Raw genomic sequence first — 20,972 nt, 5'->3', positions numbered from 1 at the left:
ATGTAATATGTCAATTTAATCATATTTAAATATTTTTGAGAGCAGCTTTGAGCTAGCTTATATTTTGGTTCCCTAAATCTTTCCCAGTATCTGTATTCGATTTGGGTTTTAGTCCCCAGCAAGATTCCTCACTAATCCATTCAGTGGCCACCCTTCACCCTGCAGACCATTCTGCCTATCTAGTTCTGCTACTGAAATTCAGCACAACCATCTGCTCCCACCCACCTCAACTGCCCCCCAACACACCAGCAAGAATAGAGAAGTCCATTGCTTCAGTGGCTATAATTTTCATTTTTAAAAATTATGATATAATTTATAAATGGTAATATTCACCCTTTTTAGTGCACAGTTCTATAATGAAGAACAGTTCCATCACCCTAAAAAAAATTCACCTATGCCCCTTTGTAATCAGCTCCTTTGCCTGTCCCTGGCCTCTGGCAACCATTGAATTGATCACTTTTCAGTCCTTATATTTTCACTGTTGCAAAAGGATTGGGTAAACAGAATCTTATGTATGTAATCTTTTGAGCCTGGCTTTGATCAGCATAACGCATTTGAGATTCATCCATGTCATTGCCATGTATTAGGAGTCTGTTGCTTTTTATTGCTGAGTAGCAGTCTGTTGCATGGATGGACCACAGATCATTTATCCATTCCCCCCTTAAGGGATATTTGATATATTTCCAGTTTCTAGCAATTACAACTAAAGCTGCAGTAATCATTTATGTATAGTATTTAGTGTGAACACAGGTTTTCATTTCACTTAGTTAAATACCTAGGAGTAGGACTGTTGGGGAATGTCAACTTTTTGTCTTCTTTTATTGTTTTATTTTAGCCATTCTAATAAGGATTCATGGCATGTCATTGTGGTTTTAATTTGGATTTCCCTAATAACTAATGATGTTGAGCATCTTTTCATGTTCATTTTTGCCACCATATCTCTTCTTTTATAAAGTGTCTATTCAGATCTTTTGCCTCTTTTAAATTTGGTTGCTGAATTTTGAGAATTCTTTATATATAGTCTGTATACAAGTCAATGGCTTGTGTTTTAAAGTGGGTGTTTTCTAGTCTTTGCCTTTTTTTGTCTTGTTTGCCTTTTCTCATCTATGCTATCCACAAGGGATGCTCTTTTTCAGCAATTATTCTGGTTGCTGTGACTGCTCTTCACCAGCTCTTTCTTCCCTCCTTTTCTCTTTTCTTGTTTGATTTTAGTTAATCCTTCCATATATATTATTCATTCATTCAGCAAATAATTGTGGAGCATTTCATATTAAGGCTGACCTTTTTGGAATTTGCCAGCAAACACAAGGGCTTCTTCAGGTTTGAGATCTTATTGGTTACATTATATGTAACCTTAGAATTGCCAGCTAGTTTTTGGCATTCTGGATCACTTCCGGATGTTGCTTATTTATTATCAAAGATACTTTGAGGGTTTTGCCTTCTTTTTCTTTGGCCACATCTGAGTCCAGAGCTTGAGATCTGGCAGCCTGTGGGTTGCAAAAAACTGGTTTCGAAATAGATAAGATTTCACTCCAGTTAGATTGGCATGACAAATTGACAGCTATAAAGATTAACGTATAATGTAGAGATCATTATTCACCAGCTTGTACCTGTTTCAGTGTTCTATAATCCTTTCTATTCCAATCCTTCCCTCTGTTTTGGGAAGTGGTCCCTGGTAGCAGAACTTGTTTTTGTTATCCACAGGGGGCTTCCTTTGCCTTTGCACACATTTGCTAATGAACTAGAAGAATGTTTTCCTCTGTGTAAAAGTTGGATAGAGTTCTGTGGAGCTTCATTTCTACTGTTCAGTGGAATGCTGTATGGAATGTTCTTGTGGCATTTCACTGGGAAGTATGAAAAACATGTTCCTATGACATTTCAAAGAGGGTTGATATTTATTCTGCAATATTACACTGTAGGGTCTAGAAAGATTTGTATAAAACAGATGCTTTCTTTCATTTTAAAATCAATTTATGCTTACAGCTATATCTTCTTTTATACAACAAATCATCTTTAACATCAGTATAAATACAATTTATGAAATACAACTTTTTTTTTTGAGACATGATATCACTCTGTCACCAAAGCTAGAGTACAGTGACATAATCTCAGCTCACTGCAACCTACGCTTCCCAGGCTCAAGTGATCCTCCCACCTCAACCTCCCAAGTAGCTGGGCACTATAGGCACGTGCCAGTACACCCAGCTAATTTTTGTATTTATTTAATAGAGATGGGGTTTCACCATGTTGCCTAGACTGGTCTCAAACTCCTGGGTTCATCTGATCCTCCAGCCTTGGCCTCTCAAAGTGCTAGAATTATAGACATGAGTCACCGTGCCTGGCCTATAAACATTTTTTAGTGTTTTTAAATTACGAGAGCAACTGATTTTGAAGTATCCTTTTAAATTGAAGATTCACCTCCTAATTGGTTTTTGTGTGAACATAAGTTTTCATTTCTCTGTGATAGATGCCAAGAGCTCAATTGCTGTTATGGTTAGCTGCATGTTTAGCTGTTTTAGGAACTGCTGAAGTGTTTCTAGATTGGCTGTACTGTTTTGCATTTCCACCACAATGTATGAGTACAGTTTCTCTTCATTCTTGCCAGCATTTGATATTGCTGTTTTTTATGTTAGCCATTCTGATAGGTATGTAGTAATATTTCATTGTGGTTTTGATTTGCATTTCCCTAATGGCTAATGTTGTAGAACATTTTCTATGGGCTTATTGCCATCTGTATATCCTCTTTCGTGAAATGTCTCTTCATGTCTTTTACTCATTTTCTCTTTTTTGTTTGTTTTAATTTTATGTTTTTACAGTAGAGATGGGCTCTTGCTATGTTGCCCAGACTACTCTCAAACTCCTGGCTCAAGCAATCTTCCTGCTTCAGCTTTCCAGAGTAATTTCATGCCTGGGATTATAGGCATGAGCCACCCCACCCAGCCTTTTGTGCATGTTCTAATTAGTTTGTTTGAGAAAGGATCTCCCTCTGTTGCCCAAGCTGGAATGCAGTGGCACAACCACAGCTCACTGCAGCCTCTGTCTCCAGGGCTCAAGTGATTTCGTGCCTCAGCCTCCTGAGTAGCTGGAATTACAGGCATGCATCACCACACCCAGCTATTTTTGGTAGAGACAGGGTTTACCTTGGTCAGGCTGGTCTTGAATGCCTGACCTCAGGTGATCCACCTGCCTCAGCCTCCCAAAGTGCTGGAATTACAGGTGTGAGCCACCACAACTTGCAGATTGTTTTTTTAAATATTATTAAGTTTTTTGGGCTGGTAGAGGGGGAGGTTGGGTTTTGGAAGGGGAGCATTTGGAGAGCATGGATTTTTATTTATTTTTTCCTTTTTAATTTTTGTGGGTGCATAGTACGTAGTGTATATGAGATATTTTGGTACAGGCATGCAATGTGTAATAATCACATCATAGAAAATTGGGTATCCATTCTCTCAAGCATTTATCTTTGGTGTTACTAGATCTTGTTCATTGTTTCTATTGTTTTTATACTCATTAACCATCCCTATACCTCCCCCATTCCCCCTTTAATACCCTTCCTAGCCTCTGGTAACCATGCTTCTTTTCTCGATCTTCATGAGTTTACTTGTTTTGATTTTTAGATCCCACAAATAGCTGAGAATATCTGATGTTTGTCTTTCTATGCCTGATTTATTTCACTTAGCATAATGGCCTCCAGTTTCATCCATGTTGTTGCAAATGACAGAATATCATTCCTTTTTATGGCTGAATAGTACTTTATTGTGTATATCTATCACATTTTCTTTATCCTCATTTTATTATCTGTTTTTGGACACTTAGGTTGTTTCCAAATCTTGGCTATTGTGAACAATACTACAACAAATATGGGAGTGTAGATATCTCTTTAATATACTGATTTCCTTTTGGGGGGGGCATATACCTAGGAGTAGGATTGCTAAATCGTATGATAGCTCTATTTGCAGTTTGTTGAGGAACCTCCAAATTGTTCTCCATAGTGATTGTACTAATATACATTCCTACCAACAGCATATGAGGGTTTCCTTTTCCCCATGTCCCCGCCAGCATTAGTTGTTACCTGACATTTAGATAAAAGCCATTTTAACTGGGGTGACATGATATCTCACTGTAGTTTTGATTTTCATTTCTCTGATAACCAGTGATGTTGAACCCCTTTTCATAGAAGGCCTGTATTCTGTAGGTTGTCTCTTTACTTTGTTGATTGTGATTGTATCCTTCACTGTGCAGAAGCTTTTAAACTTGATGTGGTCCCATTTGTCCATTTTCTCTTTGATTGCCTGTGCTTGTGGGGTTTGACTCAAGAAGTTATTGCCCAGACCAATGTCCTAGAGAGTTTTCCCAATGTTTTCTTTTAGTAGTTTCATAGTTACGTAGATCTTAGATATAAGTCTTTAATCCATTTTGATTTGATTTTTGTATGTGACAAGAGATAGGGGTCTTATTTGATTCTTCTGCATATGGATATCCAGTTTTCTCTGCACAATTTATTGAAGACTGTCTTTTTGCTTCAATGTGTTCTCAGCACCTTTGTAAAAAATGAGTTCACTGTAGGTGTGTAAATTTGTTTCTCAGTTCTCTATTCTGTTCCATTGGTCTATGTGTCTATTTTCATGCCATTACCATGCTGTTTTGGTTACTACACAGCTCTGTAGTATAATTTGAAGTCAGGTCATGTGATTTTGTCAGTTTAGTTCTTTTTGCTCAGGATGGTTTTGGCTCGTCTCGGTTTTTTGTGGTTCCATGTAAGTTTTATGATGCTTTTTTTCTACTTCTATGAAGAATGTTATTGGCATTTTGTTAGGGATTGCATCGAATGTGTAGATCATGAACATTTTAACAATATTGATTCTTTCAATCCATGGACATGGAATATCTTTCCTTTTTTGTGTATCCTCTTTAATTTCTTTCATCGGTTTTTTTTTTTTTTTAATTTTTTATTGGATTATAGGTTTTGGGGTACATGAACAGAGCATGCAAGACAGTTGCGTAGGTACACACATGGCAGTGTGCTTTGCTTTTCTTCTCCCCTTCACCCACATTTGGCATTTCTCCCCAGGCTATCCCTCCCCACCTCCCCCTCCCACTGGCCCTCCCCTTTTCCCCCCAATAGACCCCAGTGTTTAGTACTCCCCTTTCTGTGTCCATGTGTTCTCATTTTTCATCACCCACCTATGAGTGAGAATATGCGGTGTTTCATTTTCTGTTCTTGTGTCAGTTTGCTGAGGATGATGTTTTCCAGATTCATCCATGTCCCTACAAACGACACGAACTCATCATTTCTGATTGCTGCATAATATTCCATGGTGTATATGTGCCACATTTTTCCAATCCAGTCTATTATCAATGGGCATTTGGGTTGATTCCAGGTCTTTGCTATTGTAAACAGTGCTGCCATGAACATTCGTGTACATGTGTCCTTAGAGTAGAACGATTTATAGTCTTTTGGATATATACCCAGTAATGGGATTGCTGGGTCAATTGGAATTTCTATTTCTAAGGCCTTGAGGAATCGCCACACTGTCTTCCACAATGGTTGAACTAATTTACACTCCCACCAACAGTGTAAAAGTGTTCCTTTTTCTCCACATCCTCTCCAGCATCTGTTGTCTCCAGATTTTTTAATGATCGCCATTCTAACTGGCGTGAGATGGTATCTCAATGTGGTTTTGATTTGCATCTCTCTGATGACCAGTGACGATGAGCATTTTTTCATATGATTGTTGGCCTCATATATGTCTTCTTTCGTAAAGTATCTGTTCATATCCTTTGCCCACTTTTGAATGGGCTTGTTTGTTTTTTTCCTGTAAATCTGCTTGAGTTCTTTGTAAATTCTGGATATCAGCCCTTTGTCAGATGGGTAGACTGCGAAAATTTTTTCCCATTCTGTTGGTTGCCGATCCACTCTAGTGACTGTTTCTTTTGCCGTGCAGAAGCTGTGGGGTTTCATTAGGTCCCATTTGTCTATTTTGGCTTTTGTTGCCAATGCTCTTGGTGTTTTGTTCATGAAGTCCTTGCCTACTCCTATGTCCTGGATAGTTTTGCCTAGATTTCCTTCTAGGGTTTTTATGGTGCCAGGTCTTATGTTTAAGTCTTTAATCCATCTGGAGTTAATTTTAGTGTAAGGTGTCAGGAAGGGGTCCAGTTTCTGCTTTCTGCACATGGCTAGCCAGTTTTCCCAACACCATTTGTTAAACATGGAATCCTTGCCCCATTGCTTGTTTTTGTCAGGTTTATCAAAGATTGTATAGTTGTATGTATGTTGTGTTGCCTCCGGTGCCTCTGTTTTGTTCCATTGGTCTATATCTCTGTTTTGGTACCAGTACCATGCTGTTTTGATTACTGTAGCCTTGTAGTATAGTTTGAAATCCGGTAGTGTGATGCCCCCCGCTGTGTTCTTTTTGCTTAGAATTGACTTGGCTATGTGGGCTCTCTTTTGGTTCCATATGAAGTTCATGGTGGTTTTTTCCAGTTCTGTGAAGAAAGTCAATGGTAGCTTGATGGGGATAGTGTTGATTCTGTAAATTACTTTGGGCAGTATAGCCATTTTCACGATATTAATTCTTCCTAACCATGAACATGGAATGTTTCTCCATCTGTTTGTGTCCTCTCTGATTTCGTTGAGCAGTGGTTTGTAGTTCTCCTTGAAGAGGTCCCTTACGTTCCTTGTGAGTTGTATTCCAAGGTATTTTATTCTTTTTGTAGCAATTGCGAATGGCAGTTCGCTCTTGATTTGGCTTTCTTTAAGTCTGTTATTGGTGTAGACGAATGCTTGTGATTTTTGAACATTGATTTTATATCCTGAGACTTTGCTGAAGTTGTTTATCAGTTTCAGGAGTTTTTGGGCTGAGGCGATGGGGTCTTCTAGGTATACTATCATGTCGTCTGCAAATAGAGACAATTTGGCTTCCACCTTTCCTATTTGAATACCCTTTATTTCTTTTTCTTGCCTGATTGCTCTGGCTAGAACTTCCAGTACTATATTGAATAGGAGTGGTGAGAGAGGGCATCCTTGTCTAGTACCAGATTTCAAAGGGAATGCTTCCAGTTTTTGCCCATTCAGTATGATATTGGCTGTTGGTTTGTCATAAATAGCTTTTATTACTTTGAGATACGTTCCATCAATACTGAGTTTATTGAGGGTTTTTAGCATAAAGGGCTGTTGAATTTTGTCAAATGCCTTCTCTGCGTCAATTGAGATAATCATGTGGTTTTTGTTTTTGGTTCTGTTTATGTGGTGAATTACGTTGATAGACTTGCGTATGTTGAACCAGCCTTGCATCCCTGGGATGAATCCTACTTGATCATGATGAATAAGTTTTTTGATTTGCTGTTGCAATCGGCTTGCCAATATTTTATTGAAGATTTTTGCATCTATGTTCATCATGGATATTGGCCTGAAGTTTTCTTTTCTCGTTGGGTCTCTGCCGGGTTTTGGTATCAGGATGATGTTGGTCTCATAAAATGATTTGGGAAGGATTCCCTCTTTTTGGATTGTTTGAAATAGTTTTAGAAGGAATGGTACCAGCTCCTCCTTGTGTGTCTGGTAGAATTCGGCTGTGAACCCGTCTGGACTTGGGCTTTTTTTGTGAGGTAGGCTCTTAATTGCTGCCTCAACTTCAGACCTTGTTATTGGTCTATTCATAGTTTCAGCTTCCTCCTGGTTTAGGCTTGGGAGGACACAGGAGTCCAGGAATTTATCCATTTCTTCCAGGTTTACTAGTTTATGTGCATAGAGTTGTTTGTAATATTCTCTGATGATGGTTTGAATTTCTGTGGAATCTGTGGTGATTTCCCCTTTATCATTTTTTATTGCATCTATTTGGTTGTTCTCTCTTTTATTTTTAATCAATCTGGCTAGTGGTCTGTCTATTTTGTTGATCTTTTCAAAAAACCAGCTCTTGGATTTATTGATTTTTTGAAGGGTTTTTCGTGTCTCAATCTCCTTCAGCTCAGCTCTGATCTTAGTAATTTCTTGTCTTCTGCTGGGTTTTGAGTTTTGTTGATCTTGCTCCTCTAGCTCTTTCAATTTTGACGATAGGGTGTCAATTTTGGATCTCTCCATTCTCCTCATATGGGCACTTATTGCTATATACTTTCCTCTAGAGACTGCTTTAAATGTGTCCCAGAGGTTCTGGCACGTTATGTCTTCGTTCTCATTGGTTTCGAAGAACTTCTTTATTTCTGCCTTCATTTCGTTGTTTACCCAGTCAACATTCAAGAGCCAGTTGTTCAGTTTCCATGAAGCTGTGCGGTTCTGGGTCGGTTTCTGAATTCTGAGTTCTAACTTGATTGCACTATGGTCTGAGAGGCTGTTTGTTATGATTTCAGTTGTTTTGCATTTGTTGAGCAGTGCTTTACTTCCAATTATGTGGTCAATTTTAGAGTAGGTGTGATGTGGTGCTGAGAAGAATGTGTATTCTGTGGATTTGGGGTGGAGAGTTCTGTATATGTCCACCAGGTTTGCTTGCTCCAGGTCTGAGTTCAAGCCCTGGGTATCCTTGTTGATTTTCTGTCTGGTTGATCTGTCTAGTATTGACAGTGGAGTGTTAAAGTCTCCCACTATTATTGTGTGGGAGTCTAAGTCCTTCTGTAAGTCATTAAGAACTTGCCTTATGTATCTGGGTGCTCCTGTGTTGGGTCCATATATGTTTAGGATCGTTAGCTCTTCTTGTTGTATCGATCCTTTTACCATTATGTAATGGCCTTCTTTGTCTCTTTTGATCTTTGTTGCTTTAAAGTCTATTTTATCAGAGATGAGAATTGCAACTCCTGCTTTTTTTTGCTTTCCATTAGCTTGGTAAATCTTCCTCCATCCCTTTATTTTGAGCCTTTGTGTATCCTTGCATGTGAGATGGGTTTCCTGGATACAGCACACTGATGGGTTTTGGATTTTTATCCAATTTGCCAGTCTGTGTCTTTTGATTGGTGCATTTAGTCCATTTACATTTAGGGTTAATATTGTTATGTGTGAATTTGATACTGCCATTTTGATGCTAAGTGGCTGTTTTGCCTGTTAGTTGTTGTAGATTCTTCATTATGTTGAAGCTCTTTAGCATTCAGTGTGATTTTGGAATGGCTGGTACTGATTGATCCTTTCTATGTGTAGTGCCTCTTTTAGGAGCTCTTGTAAAGCAGGCCTGGTGGTGAGAAAATCTCTGAGTACTTGCTTGTTCGCAAAGGATTTTATTCTTCCTTCACTTCTGAAGCTCAGTTTGGCTGGATATGAAATTCTGGGTTGAAAGTTCTTTTCTTTAAGAATGTTGAATATTGGCCCCCACTCTCTTCTGGCTTGTAGTGTTTCTGCCGAGAGATCTGCTGTGAGTCTGATGGGCTTCCCTTTGTGGGTGACCCGACCTTTCTCTCTGGCTGCCCTTAGTATTCTCTCCTTTATTTCAACCCTGTTGAATCTGACGATTATGTGCCTTGGGGTTGCTCTTCTTGCGGAATATCTTTGTGGTGTTCTCTGTATTTCCTGCAATTGAGTGTTGGCTTGTCTTGCTAGGTGGGGGAAATTTTCCTGGATGATGTCCTGAAGAGTATTTTCCAGCTTGGATTCATTCTCTTCGTCCCCTTCTGGTACACCTATCAAACGTAGGTTAGGTCTTTTCACATAGTCCCACATTTCTTGGAGACTTTGTTCATTCCTCTTTGCGCTTTTTTCTCTGATCTTGGTTTCTCGTTTTATTTCATTGAGTTGGTCTTCGACTTCAGATATTCTTTCTTCTGCTTGGTCAATTCGGCTATTGAAACTTGCGTTTGCTTCGCGAAGTTCTCGTATTGTGTTTTTCAGCTCCTTTAATTCATTCATATTCCTCTCTAAGGTATCCATTCTTGTTATCATTTCCTCGAATCTTTTTTCAAATCTTTTTTCAAGGTTCTTAGTTTCTTTGCATTGATTTAATACATGATCTTTTAGCTCACAAAAGTTTCTCATTATCCATCTTCTGAAGTCTAATTCCGTCATTTCGTCACAGTCATTCTCCATCCAGCTTTGTTCCCTTGCTGGTGAGGAGTTTTGGTCCTTTCTAGGAGGCGATGTGTTCTGGTTTCGGGTGTTTTCCTCCTTTTTGCGCTGGTTTCTTCCCATCTTTGTGGATTTGTCCGCTGGTCGTCTGCGTAGTTGCTGACTTTTCGTTTGGGTCTCTGAGTGGACACCCAGGATATTGATGATGAAGTATTTCTGTTGCTTGGTTTTCCTTCTACCAGTCTAGCCCCTTCGCTGTACGACTGTTGAGGTCCGCTCCAGACCCTGCTTGTCTGGGGTGCACCTCTGGTAGCCGTGGCACAGCGAGGGATGCTACCAGTTTCTTTTTCTGCTCTCTTTGTCCCAGGATGATGCCTGCCTAATGACAGTCTTTTGGATATAGAGGGGTCAGCCAGCTGCTTGAGGAGACAGTTTGTACTTTATAGGGGTTTAATTGCTGAGCTGTGCACTCTGTTGTTCATTCAGGGCTGTTAGGCTGCTATGTTTGATTCTGCTGCAACACAGCTCATTAAACAACCCTTTTTTTTTTCTCAAATGCTCTGTGTTGAGGGGTTTGGGCTTTATTTTTGGATGTCCGATCAGGTGTCCTGCCCAGCTCGAAGGCAGACTAGCCACTGTTTGGCTGCCGAGGCTCCGCCCTGCTGTTGTGTGATTCGCGCTGTTCCTGCCGGCTCTGCTGTGGTCTCCGCCACGCCCTGCGTCGGAGTCTCTTCGTTGTAGCGTGTTGCCTCAGCAACGGCAGGCTGCGTCAGCAGTGGGCGTGTATCTCAGTAGGGACGGGTTGCCTCGGCAACGGCTGGCTGCGTCAGCAGTGGGCGTGTATCTCAGTTGGGGCGGGTTGCCTCGGCAACGGCTGGCTGCGTCAGCAGTGGGCGTGTATATCAGTTGGGGCAGGTTGCCTCGGTAGTGGTGGACGCCCCTCCCTCACAGAGCGTCTCAGACAGTCTGCCCGGGATAGTTTGAAATCGCGGTTTTGTTCCTCCCACTGGGTATCCCAAACGATCTGTCCCTGCAATCCCCTGGGCTGGGCTACTGTGCAAGTCTCGTTCAGTCTCAAGTCCAGCCCTCTCAAGTCTCAGGCTGCCGGTTCAACAAGGCACCCGGACAAGCGCGCCCTGTGGGGATTGCTGGGTAGGGCCGGCCGCCACCACCCCGGCTGCCGGCTTCGCCAGGCAGACCTACTGCCTGGCGTCCCGTGTCTTTTTATACTTGGGAGTTTCCCCGTTCTGTGGGCAACAAAGATCAGTCTGGAAATGCAGCACTGACTCACCGTTTGCGGATTCAACGCGGGCTCCAATCCTGGGTTGTTCTCACAGCGCCATCTTGAGTCCCCTCCCGGTTTTTTTTTTATATAGTTTTCATTTTGGAGTTTTTTACTTCTTTGGTTAATTTCTAGGTGTTTTATTTGTTGCTGTTGTAAACGGGATTTCTTTTTTGGTTTCTTTTTCAGATTGTTCACTGTTAGCATCTAGAAATGCTACTGATTTTTGTATGTTGATTTTTGTATCCTGCAACTTTATTGAATTTGTTCATCTATTCTAATAGTTACTTTGTGGAGTCTTTAGTTTTTTCCAAATTCAAGGTCATATCATCTGCAATCAAGGATAATTTGACTTCTTCTCTTCCAATTTGGATGCCCTTCATTTCATTCTCTTGTTTGATTGCTCTGGCTAAGACTTCTAATATTATGTTGAATAATAGTGGTAAAAGTTGTCATGTTCCAGATCTAAGATCTGCTACTGTTGTATTGGGATCTATCTCTCACTTTAGCTCTAATAATATTTGCTTTATATATCTGGGTACTCCAGTGTTTGGTGCATATATATTTACAATTGTTATATACTTTTGCTGAATTGACCCCTTTATTTATTACATAATGACTTTCTTTGTCTCTTCTTGCAGTTTTTGTCTTGAAATCTGTTTGTCTCATGTAAGTATAGCTACTCCTGCTCTTTTTGTTTGTTTTCATTAGCATGGAATATCTTTTTCCATGTCTTTATTTTCAGTCCATGTGTATCTTCATAGGTGAAGTGTTTTTCTTGTAGGCAACAGATCATTTGGGTCTTGTTTTTTTAATCCATTCACCTTCTCTATGTCTTTTTTTTCTTTTTCTTTTCTTTTCTTTCTTTATTTTATTTATTTATTTATTTTTTTTTTGAGACAGGGTCTTACTCTGTCATCCAGGCTGGAGTGCAGTAGCACAGTCACAGCTCACTGCAGCCTTTACCTCCTGGGCTCAGGTGATCCTCACACCTCAGCCTCCCAAGTAGCCACTCCAAGTCTTTTGAATGCAGACTTTAGTCCGTTTACATGCAGTGTTATTATTGACGAGTAAGGGCTTACTCCTGCCATTTTGTTATTTGATTTCTGATTGTTTTTTAGTTTTCTTTTCTTTCTTCTTTCCTGTCTTCCTTTTAGTGAAGGTGATTTTCTGTGGGGTATGCTTTAATTTCTTGTTTTTTTTTATGTTTTGTGTATTCATTGTATTTCTTTTTAATTTGGGGTTATCATGAGGCATGCATATACTATCTTAGAAACCATTATTTTAAACTGACGACAACACTAATTACATAAAGAAACACACAAAAGCAAAACTAATAAGAACTCTACACCTTAACTTTGCCCCCTGATTTTTAACTTTTTGTTGTTTTTCTTTATATTTTATTGTACTGGTTATGTCTTGAAAAGCTGTTATTATTTTTGATTGGTTCATCATTTAGCTTTCTCCTTAAGACAACAATGATTTACACACCACTATTACAGTGTTATACTATTCTATGCTTTTCTGTGTATTTCCTATTTCCAGTGGATTTTATACCTTCAGATGATTTCTTCTTGCTCATTAATATCCTTTTCTTTCTGATTGAAGAACTCCCCTTAGCATTTCTTGTAGGACGGGTCTGGTATTGATCAAATCCCTCAGTTTTTGTTTGTCTGGGAAAGTTTTTAATTCTTCTTCATACCTGAGGGCATTTTTGCCAAATATACTATTCTAGTGTAAAGATTTTTTCCTTTAGCACATTAAATATGTCATTCCACTGTCTACTAGCTATAAGGTTTCCACTGAAAAGTCTGCTGCCAGATGTATTGCAGCTACATTGTATGTTATTTTTTTCTTTTCACCTGCTTCTTTTTTTTTTTTTTTTTTTTTTTTTTTTGAGACAGAGTTTCACTCTTGTTACCCAGGCTGGAGTGCAATGGCATGATCTCGGCTCACTGCAACCTCCACCTCCTGGGTTCAGGCAATTCTCCTGGCTCAGCCTCCTGAGTAGCTGGGACTACAGGCACGCACCACCATGCTCAGCTAATTTTTTGTATTTTTAGTAGAGACAGGGTTTCACCATGTTGACCAGGATGGTCTCGATCTCTTGACCTCGTGATCCACCGCCTCGGCCTCCCAAAGTGCTGGGATTACAGACTTGAGCCTCCACGCCCAGCCTCACCTGCTTCTGTTAGGATTTTTTTTTTTTTTTTTTACATTGGGAGTTTGATTACTAAATGCTTTGAGGTAGTATTCTTTGGTTTAAATCTGCTTGGTGTTCTATAACCTTCTTATCCTTGAATATTCATGTCTTTCTCTAGGTTTGGGAAGTTCTCTGATATTATCTCTTAGAGAAAATTTTCTATTCTTATCTCTTTTTCTACCACCTCTTTAAGGTCAGTAAGTCCTAGAATTGCCCTTTTTAGACTATTTCCTAGATCTCATAGACATTCTTCACTGTTTTTATTCTTTTTTCTTTTGTCTCCTCTAATTGCTTATTTTCAAATAGCCTGTCTGCAAGCTCGCTAATTCTTTCTTCTGCTTGATCAGTGCTGTTATAAAGAGGTTCTGATGCATTCTTCAGCATGTCAATTGTATTTTCAACCCTAGAATTTCTACCTAATTGTTTTTAATTATTTCAATCTCTTTGTTAAATGTATCTGATAGAATTCTGAATTCCTTCTTTGTGTTATCTTGAATTTCTTTGAGTTTCCTCAAAATAGTGATTTTGAATTCTCTGTCTGAAAGGTCATATGTGTCTATTCTCCCAGGATTGGTCCCTGGTGTCTTATTTAGTTCAATTGTTGAGGTCATGTTTTCTTGGATGATGTTAGTGCTTGTAGATATGTATGACCATTTGACAGGATGGTGAGATCTAGGCAATCTCACAAATCCTTAATTTCCTTATTTATAATATATTTATATACATATTAATATTTGTACATATTTATAAAACATATAATTTCTTAATTTCTTGTTTATAATATGCATAAGTTTGTTGTATGCATGCCAGGAAAAAATTAACAAAAAGAATATGAAATTTAAAAAAACAAGGTTGTTGTGAAAATTGGATAATACCTGTAAAACTCTTAGCATAAGTGTCTGGCACAGAGTAAGCACTCAATAAGTATTTGCTTCTGTGGAGGTAGAGGTGGAGTTCATGGGGAAGAGGAAGTACTGACTGATATAGCAAAGGACATGGTTGTACTACAGAGATGGGCACTCATCCCAGGGGAGAATACTCCTAAACTGAATCTTAAAGAATGACAGAGTTCATGAAAAAAGGAAGAGAATCAACAAAGGTATAGAAGCATAAAATGTTGTGTATATGTGGTATAGCAATTTGATACTAATAGAACTTGATGTAGGAATTGGAAATGATAGTTAGCTGATGAGACTGGAAAAGTTGGCCACTGTCAAGTCTTTGAAAGTATTGAACCTTTTTCTAAGCAAAAGGGAGACATTGAAGAATTTAAGGAAAGAGATGGCATGATCAGATTTGCATTTCTAGCTAGCTTACTCTGCAGAGTGAGGATGCTTAGAAGTGGAGACAGTATTCCATTTGAAATCTGGCACTAGACAAGGATGCCCTCTCTCACCACTCCTATTCAATAAAGTACTGGAAGTTCTAGCCAGAGCAATCAGGCAAGAAAAAGAAATAAAGGGTATTCAAATAGGAAAGGAGGGAGTCAAATTGTCTCTATTTGCAGATGACATGATTGTATATCTAGAAGACCCCATCATCTCAGCCCAAAATCTCCTGAAACTGATAAGCAACTTCAGCAAAGTCTCAGGATACAAAATCAATGTGCAAAAATCACAAGCATTCCTATACACCAATAACAGACTTAAAGAGAGCCAAATCAAGAATGAACTGCCATTCACAATTGCTACAAAGAGAATAAAATACCTAGGAATACAACTGACAAGTAAGGTAAAGGACCTCTTCAAGGAGAACTACAAACCACAGCTCAACGAAATAAGAGAGGACACAAACAGATGGAGAAATATTCCATGTTCATGGTTAGGAAGAATCAATATCGTGAAAATGACCATACTGCCCAAAGTAATTTACAGATTCAATGCTATCCCCATCAAGTTACCAATGACCTTCTTCACAGAACTGGAAAAAACCACCTTAAACTTCATATGGAACCAAAAGAGAGCACACATAGCCAAGTCAATTCTAAGCAAAAAGAACAAAGCGGGAGGCATCACACTACCAGACTTCAAACTATTCTACAAGTCTACAGTAATCAAAACAGCATGGTACTGGTACCAAAACAGAGATATAGACCAATGGAACAGAACAGAGGCCTCAGAGGCACCACAACACATCTACAACTATCTGATCTTTGACAAACCTGACAAAAACAAGCAACAGGGAAGGGATTCCCTGTTTAATAAATGATATTGGGAAAACTTGCTAGCCATGTGCAGAAAGCAGAAACTGGACCCCTTCCTGATACCTTAAACTAAAATTAACTCCAGATGGATTAAAGACTTAAACATAAGACCTAACGCCATAAAAACCCTAGAAGAAAATCTAGGCAAAACCATTCAGGACATAAGAGTAGGCAAGGACTTCATGACCAAAACACCAAAGCATTGGCAACAAAAGCCAAAATAGACAAATGAGACCTAATCAAACTCCACAGTTTCTGCACGGCAAAAGAAACAGTCATTAGAGTGAATCAGCAACCAAAAGAATGGGAAAAAATTTTTGCAGTTTACCCATCTGAGAAAGGGCTGACATCCAGAAATTACAAAGAGCTGAAACAGATTTACAAGAAAAAAACAAACAAGCCCATTCCAAAGTGGGCAAAGGATATGAACAGACACTTTACAAAAGAAGACATACATGAGGCCAACAAACATATGAAAAAATGCTCATCATCACTGGTCATCAGAGAGATGCAAATCAAAACTACATTGAGGTAGCATCTCACGCCAGTTAGAATGGCGATCATTAAAAAATCTGGAGACAACAGATGCTGGAGAGGATGTGGAGAAATAGGAACACTTTTACAGTGTTGGTGGGAGTGTAAATTAGTTCAACCATTGTGGAAGACAGTATGGCGATTCCTCAAAGACCTAGAAATAGAAATTCCATTTGACCCAGCAATCCCATTACTGGGTATATATCCAAAGGATTATAATCGTTCTACTATAAGGACACATGCACACGAATGTTCATTGCAGCACAGTTTACAATAGCAAAGACCTGGAACCAACCCAGATGCCCATCGATGACAGACTGGACAGGGAAAATGTGGCACATATACACCATGGAATATTATGCAGCCATCAAAAACGATGAGTTTGTGTCCTTTGTAGGGACATGGATGAACCTGGAAACCATCATTCTCAGCAAACTGACACAAGAGCAGAAAATCAGACACCGCATGTTCTCACTCATAAGCGGGTGTTGAACAATGAGAACACATGGACACAGGGAGGGGAGCACTACACACTGGGGTCTGTTGGGGGAAAATAGGGGAGGGACCGCGGAGGGTGGGGAGTTGGGGAGAGATAGCATGGGGAGAAATGCCAGATACAGGTGATGGGGAGGAAGGCAGCAAATCACACTGCCACGTGTGTACCTAAGCAACAATCTTGCATGTTCTTCACATGTACCCGAAAACCTAAAATGCAATTAAAAAAAAAAAGTGGAGACAGTAACTGAAGTAAGCTCTTTCATAGTTCAATTGAGAGATGAAGGTCAGAACTAGGGCCATACTGATTGAGAATGCAATGTCATTGTATTAGTATGTTCTCACATGGCTATAAGGAAATATCTGAGACTGGGTAGTTTTTAAAGTAAAGTGGTTTAATTGACTCACAGTTCCACAGTGCTAGGGAGGCCCAGGAAATTTACAATCATGGCAGAAGGGAAAGCAGGCACAGACCTTCTTCACATGAAAGCAGGAGAAAGAAGAGTGAATGAGCAAAGGGGAAAGAGCCCCTTATAAAACCACCAGCTCCCAAGAGAACTCATTCACTGTTAGGAGAACATCATGGAGGAAACTGCCCCCATGATCCAATCATCTCCCACCAGGTCCTGCGCTCCACACACAGGGATTATAGGGATTACAATTTGAGATGAGATTTGGGTGAGGACACAGAATCAAACGGTATCAGTAATTCTTGTACTTATTTTTCATATAACATACTCAGGTCCAGTCCAAGCTTTCTATTGGAAAACCAGGCTAGACAGATTGTAAGGTATATGAAAGTGCAGGTCTTGTCCATGAGGACTCTAAGAAGCCCTGTTCATGATTGCGTATCTAGTTCCTCTGTCTCACTGATTCGGTGGTGTCTTCTATTCCTCTAGGCTAAATATATTTGTTATTATCACCTAGATCAAATATTTCTACCTAATGGAAAACCACTTTTTTTTTAAGTCAAGGCACTAGAGTGAAGAATAGTGAATGAAGTGATAATGTGAAGGAAAAAAAAGGAAGTAGATCTAAGAAAAAGGAATTTGATTCTAACCTACATTAAACTAAAATCTTATTTTCTTCATCTGTTTTCCTTGCCTATTCATGAAGGTTTAAAAATGTTAATCATAATTTTTTTCTTGAATAAAGGTAGGCTGTGAAAAAACAAAAAATTCAGTTCTGTCATATTCACTTTATATCCTTCTTTGCCCTGTGGGAAATAGACTTCCAGTTGGTCAAATTTCCCTCAGCACAAATCCTGTTGCAAGGAGCTGCATCCATTTTGTAGACTGTGTTTGCAAGCACAGCTTGTTAGGAGTATATGGGAAAAGTATGTTAATGTTTTAGAAAGGATGGTATCATTTCTCTTGGTGTGTGTGTATGTATGTATATATTCTACAGTTCATCCATTTAGAGTGTAAAATTTAATTGCTGCTTGTTTCTTTAACAGGGAAAAAAAGATGTGACCCAGATATTTAACAACATCCTGAGAAGACAGATAGGCACTCGGAGTCCTACTGTGGAGTATATTAGTGCTCATCCTCATATCCTGTTTATGCTCCTCAAAGGGTAGGTACATGACTTCCTTTCAAGTAGGGCTGAGTTTATAATCGTTGTTAAAAGTACATAGCATTAGTCTCATTTGAGATAGGATCAGTTCCCTTTGGAAGTGCAGTAAAGGTATTTGTCATACATGAGGTCAGCCCTCCAGATCTGTCTCTGTGATTACTTAGGCTGCAGCAAAATCCTTTCTTTGCACCTTAGTTTCTAAATGTTATGTTTTTACTTACTGTCTTTCTTTCCTCCATATTTCTGCTATCTCTGTGTCTTCCTATTACAGTATTGCTGGTGCTTCCCTATCTGCCCTATTCCTAGCTGCCCACTTACCCTTTTCCTGCTGTATTAGACTGAATGCCCTCACTACACACACATGCACCCATATACACATTCTGGTTCTGGGAACTCAAATACAGGTATGAGAGTTTTTCCAGTAGCTAGCATCTGCCAAGGAGAATGTATATGAGTCTATAGGGAAGCCATAAGACCAAAGTCCAGCTAGCTAATAGAATCCCTGATTATTATTTTTATGTATACTTCTTTGTATATGCTTCTTGGGCATTTGGGGGCTACTCTGAATCATAAAGACTGAAGATCTGGGTGTAGCAAGGCTTGAGGACAGCAGACCATCTTCCCTTCGTCTGTCTTTCTACTCCACCATCTCAAATCAGCAAGTCTTTTTATTTTATTGTATTGCTGTTTTCAATTTTGCTGTTTCATACCTAGTCCGTCTTACTGATGTTAAGTTTCTCTCTTGTACATTTTAAAATATTTAAGTGTATTGAAATAATACATAGTTTAAAAATCAGATATATCAATATGTAGCAGTTCTTCACTTTTTTTTTTTTTTTTTTTTTTTGACATGGAGTCTCATTCTGTTGCCCAGGCTGGAGTACAGTGGCATGACCTTGGCTCACTGCAACCTCCACCTCCCAGATTCAAGCAATTCTCCTGCCTCAGCCTCTGGGTAGCTGGGATTATGGGCACCCACCACCACACATGGCTAATTTTTATATTTTTAGTAGAGACAGGGTTTCACTTTTGGCCAAGCTGGTCTTGAACTCCTGACTTCAAGTGATCCACCCGCCTCTGCCTCCCAAAGTGCTAGGATTATAACTGGGAGCCACCATGCCCAGCCTCTTTGCCTCTTCTCCATTTTTCAGACCTACTACCCAAAGACAACTATTTTCACCTTTTTTATTTGTTCATCATTGTATTCATGATATATTTACTTATGTGTTACAAATAATGGACTTATACTAATTTTTCATTTATCAATTTTAAGCAGTATCTTTGACAAGATAAACTAAATGATAGTCTTTTTACTGCCACCATTCTATTTCCTTTCCCTTTTCCTTTTAATAAATTTTATCATAATTTTAAATTTTAATAATCACATTTAGATTATTATGATTGTGTAGTTACTATTCCTTAGTGAGCAAAGGAATATGCTATGATGATTTTGGTTTTGGGTACAAAATAATTGTTTTAGTGGAGAATTGTTTCTTTCAGTTCTGGAAAGGGAAATATTCTTGTATCATGTATTAGTTAGGGTATGCGAAGCCTCTGTAACACATAGATCCCAAAGTGAAGTGGCCGCACAACAAGATAAGTATACTTCTCACATAATAGTGCAGAGAAGATTTCTGGGTCATCGGGGTTCTGTCATCTTCAGCATGTGCTATCTAAGATCACTTTTTTCATTGCCATTTCAGCCCAAAGGAAGGTGAGAGTATATAAGAGATTTTATGTGTTTGGAGACTGACAAGAATTCTGGTGTGATGAGAGCTCTGTGTGAGTCAGAGGAAAGGGTGCGGTATGAAGCTGCAAAGACTGAGACTAGTTTATGAAGAGCTTTCCAAGTCCTACTAGGAAATTTGAATGTCATTCTATAAGCAACATGGAATCATCCAGGGACTAGACACGAGGAGTTCTGGTGGCAATGTAGCAAATGGCTTCGAGGTGGGAGACTGAGATTCCAGCTTGGTAGAGTCTAGGGAAGAGATTAACAACAGAACTTTAATGGAGATACTGAGAATGAAGAGAATGGGTATTTGAAAACATTTTTATTCCCTTCCAATTCAAAGGTAATGCATGGTTATTATTTAAAAATGCAAACATTTTAGAAATGTACCATATAAAAAGAAAGTGCATCTCATAATCTCTCCAAAAGAAATCACTATTGACACTTGGGGGACTACACCTCTGGTTTTAATTCTCTGTTACAGTGATTATTCTGTTTTTCAGCCCAAACTTTTAACTATTCCTTCACATCCTGTTTTGTATAAACCATTTACTCATTGTTTGCTATGTACCAGCTATTGTAATATCTTTACTTATGTTATATTATTTACTTTCCAAACACTATGAGGACTACGTATTAATTTTTACCATTTTACAGATGAGGAAACTGAAACTCAGAGAGAGAAAAGATGTTGCTCAAGGTTATACAGCTAATACATGACAGACCCTAGTTTTCCATCCAGATCTGACACTAAATCCCATGTTCCTTTCCATTAACATACCTTTAAGAAGATTCGAGGCCCCTACAAAGTGAAGGGGGAGGGAATTGTTGATGTTCCTGAGGACGGGGTAGACAACAAGAAGCTTTAACTGGAACAGTCGTAACCATAATCTGTTTGACCTGCTACCATTTTCTTTTTTTTTTCTTTTTCCTTCTTTCTTTTTTTTTTCTTTTGAGATGGGGTCTTGCTCT

General features: G+C 39.0%; 1 protein-coding gene across 2 annotated transcripts in view; it reads left to right on the top strand.

The window, feature by feature from the left end:
- Positions 1-20,972, top strand: part of CAB39L (calcium binding protein 39 like) — a 103,171-nt gene that overhangs the window by 27,578 nt on the left and 54,621 nt on the right. For both annotated transcript variants that reach the window (XM_078360214.1, XM_035297878.3), the window contains exon 4: positions 18,150-18,268. In XM_078360214.1, the coding sequence (XP_078216340.1) occupies positions 18,150-18,268 (119 nt within the window). The remainder of the gene's footprint in view (positions 1-18,149; positions 18,269-20,972) is intronic.

The sequence above is a fragment of the Callithrix jacchus genome, chromosome 1, assembly GCF_049354715.1.
Source record: "Callithrix jacchus isolate 240 chromosome 1, calJac240_pri, whole genome shotgun sequence".
Lineage (NCBI taxonomy): Eukaryota > Metazoa > Chordata > Mammalia > Primates > Cebidae > Callithrix > Callithrix jacchus.
Note: the sequence above shows the minus strand (reverse complement) of the source record. Positions and strands in the feature narration are given on the sequence as shown.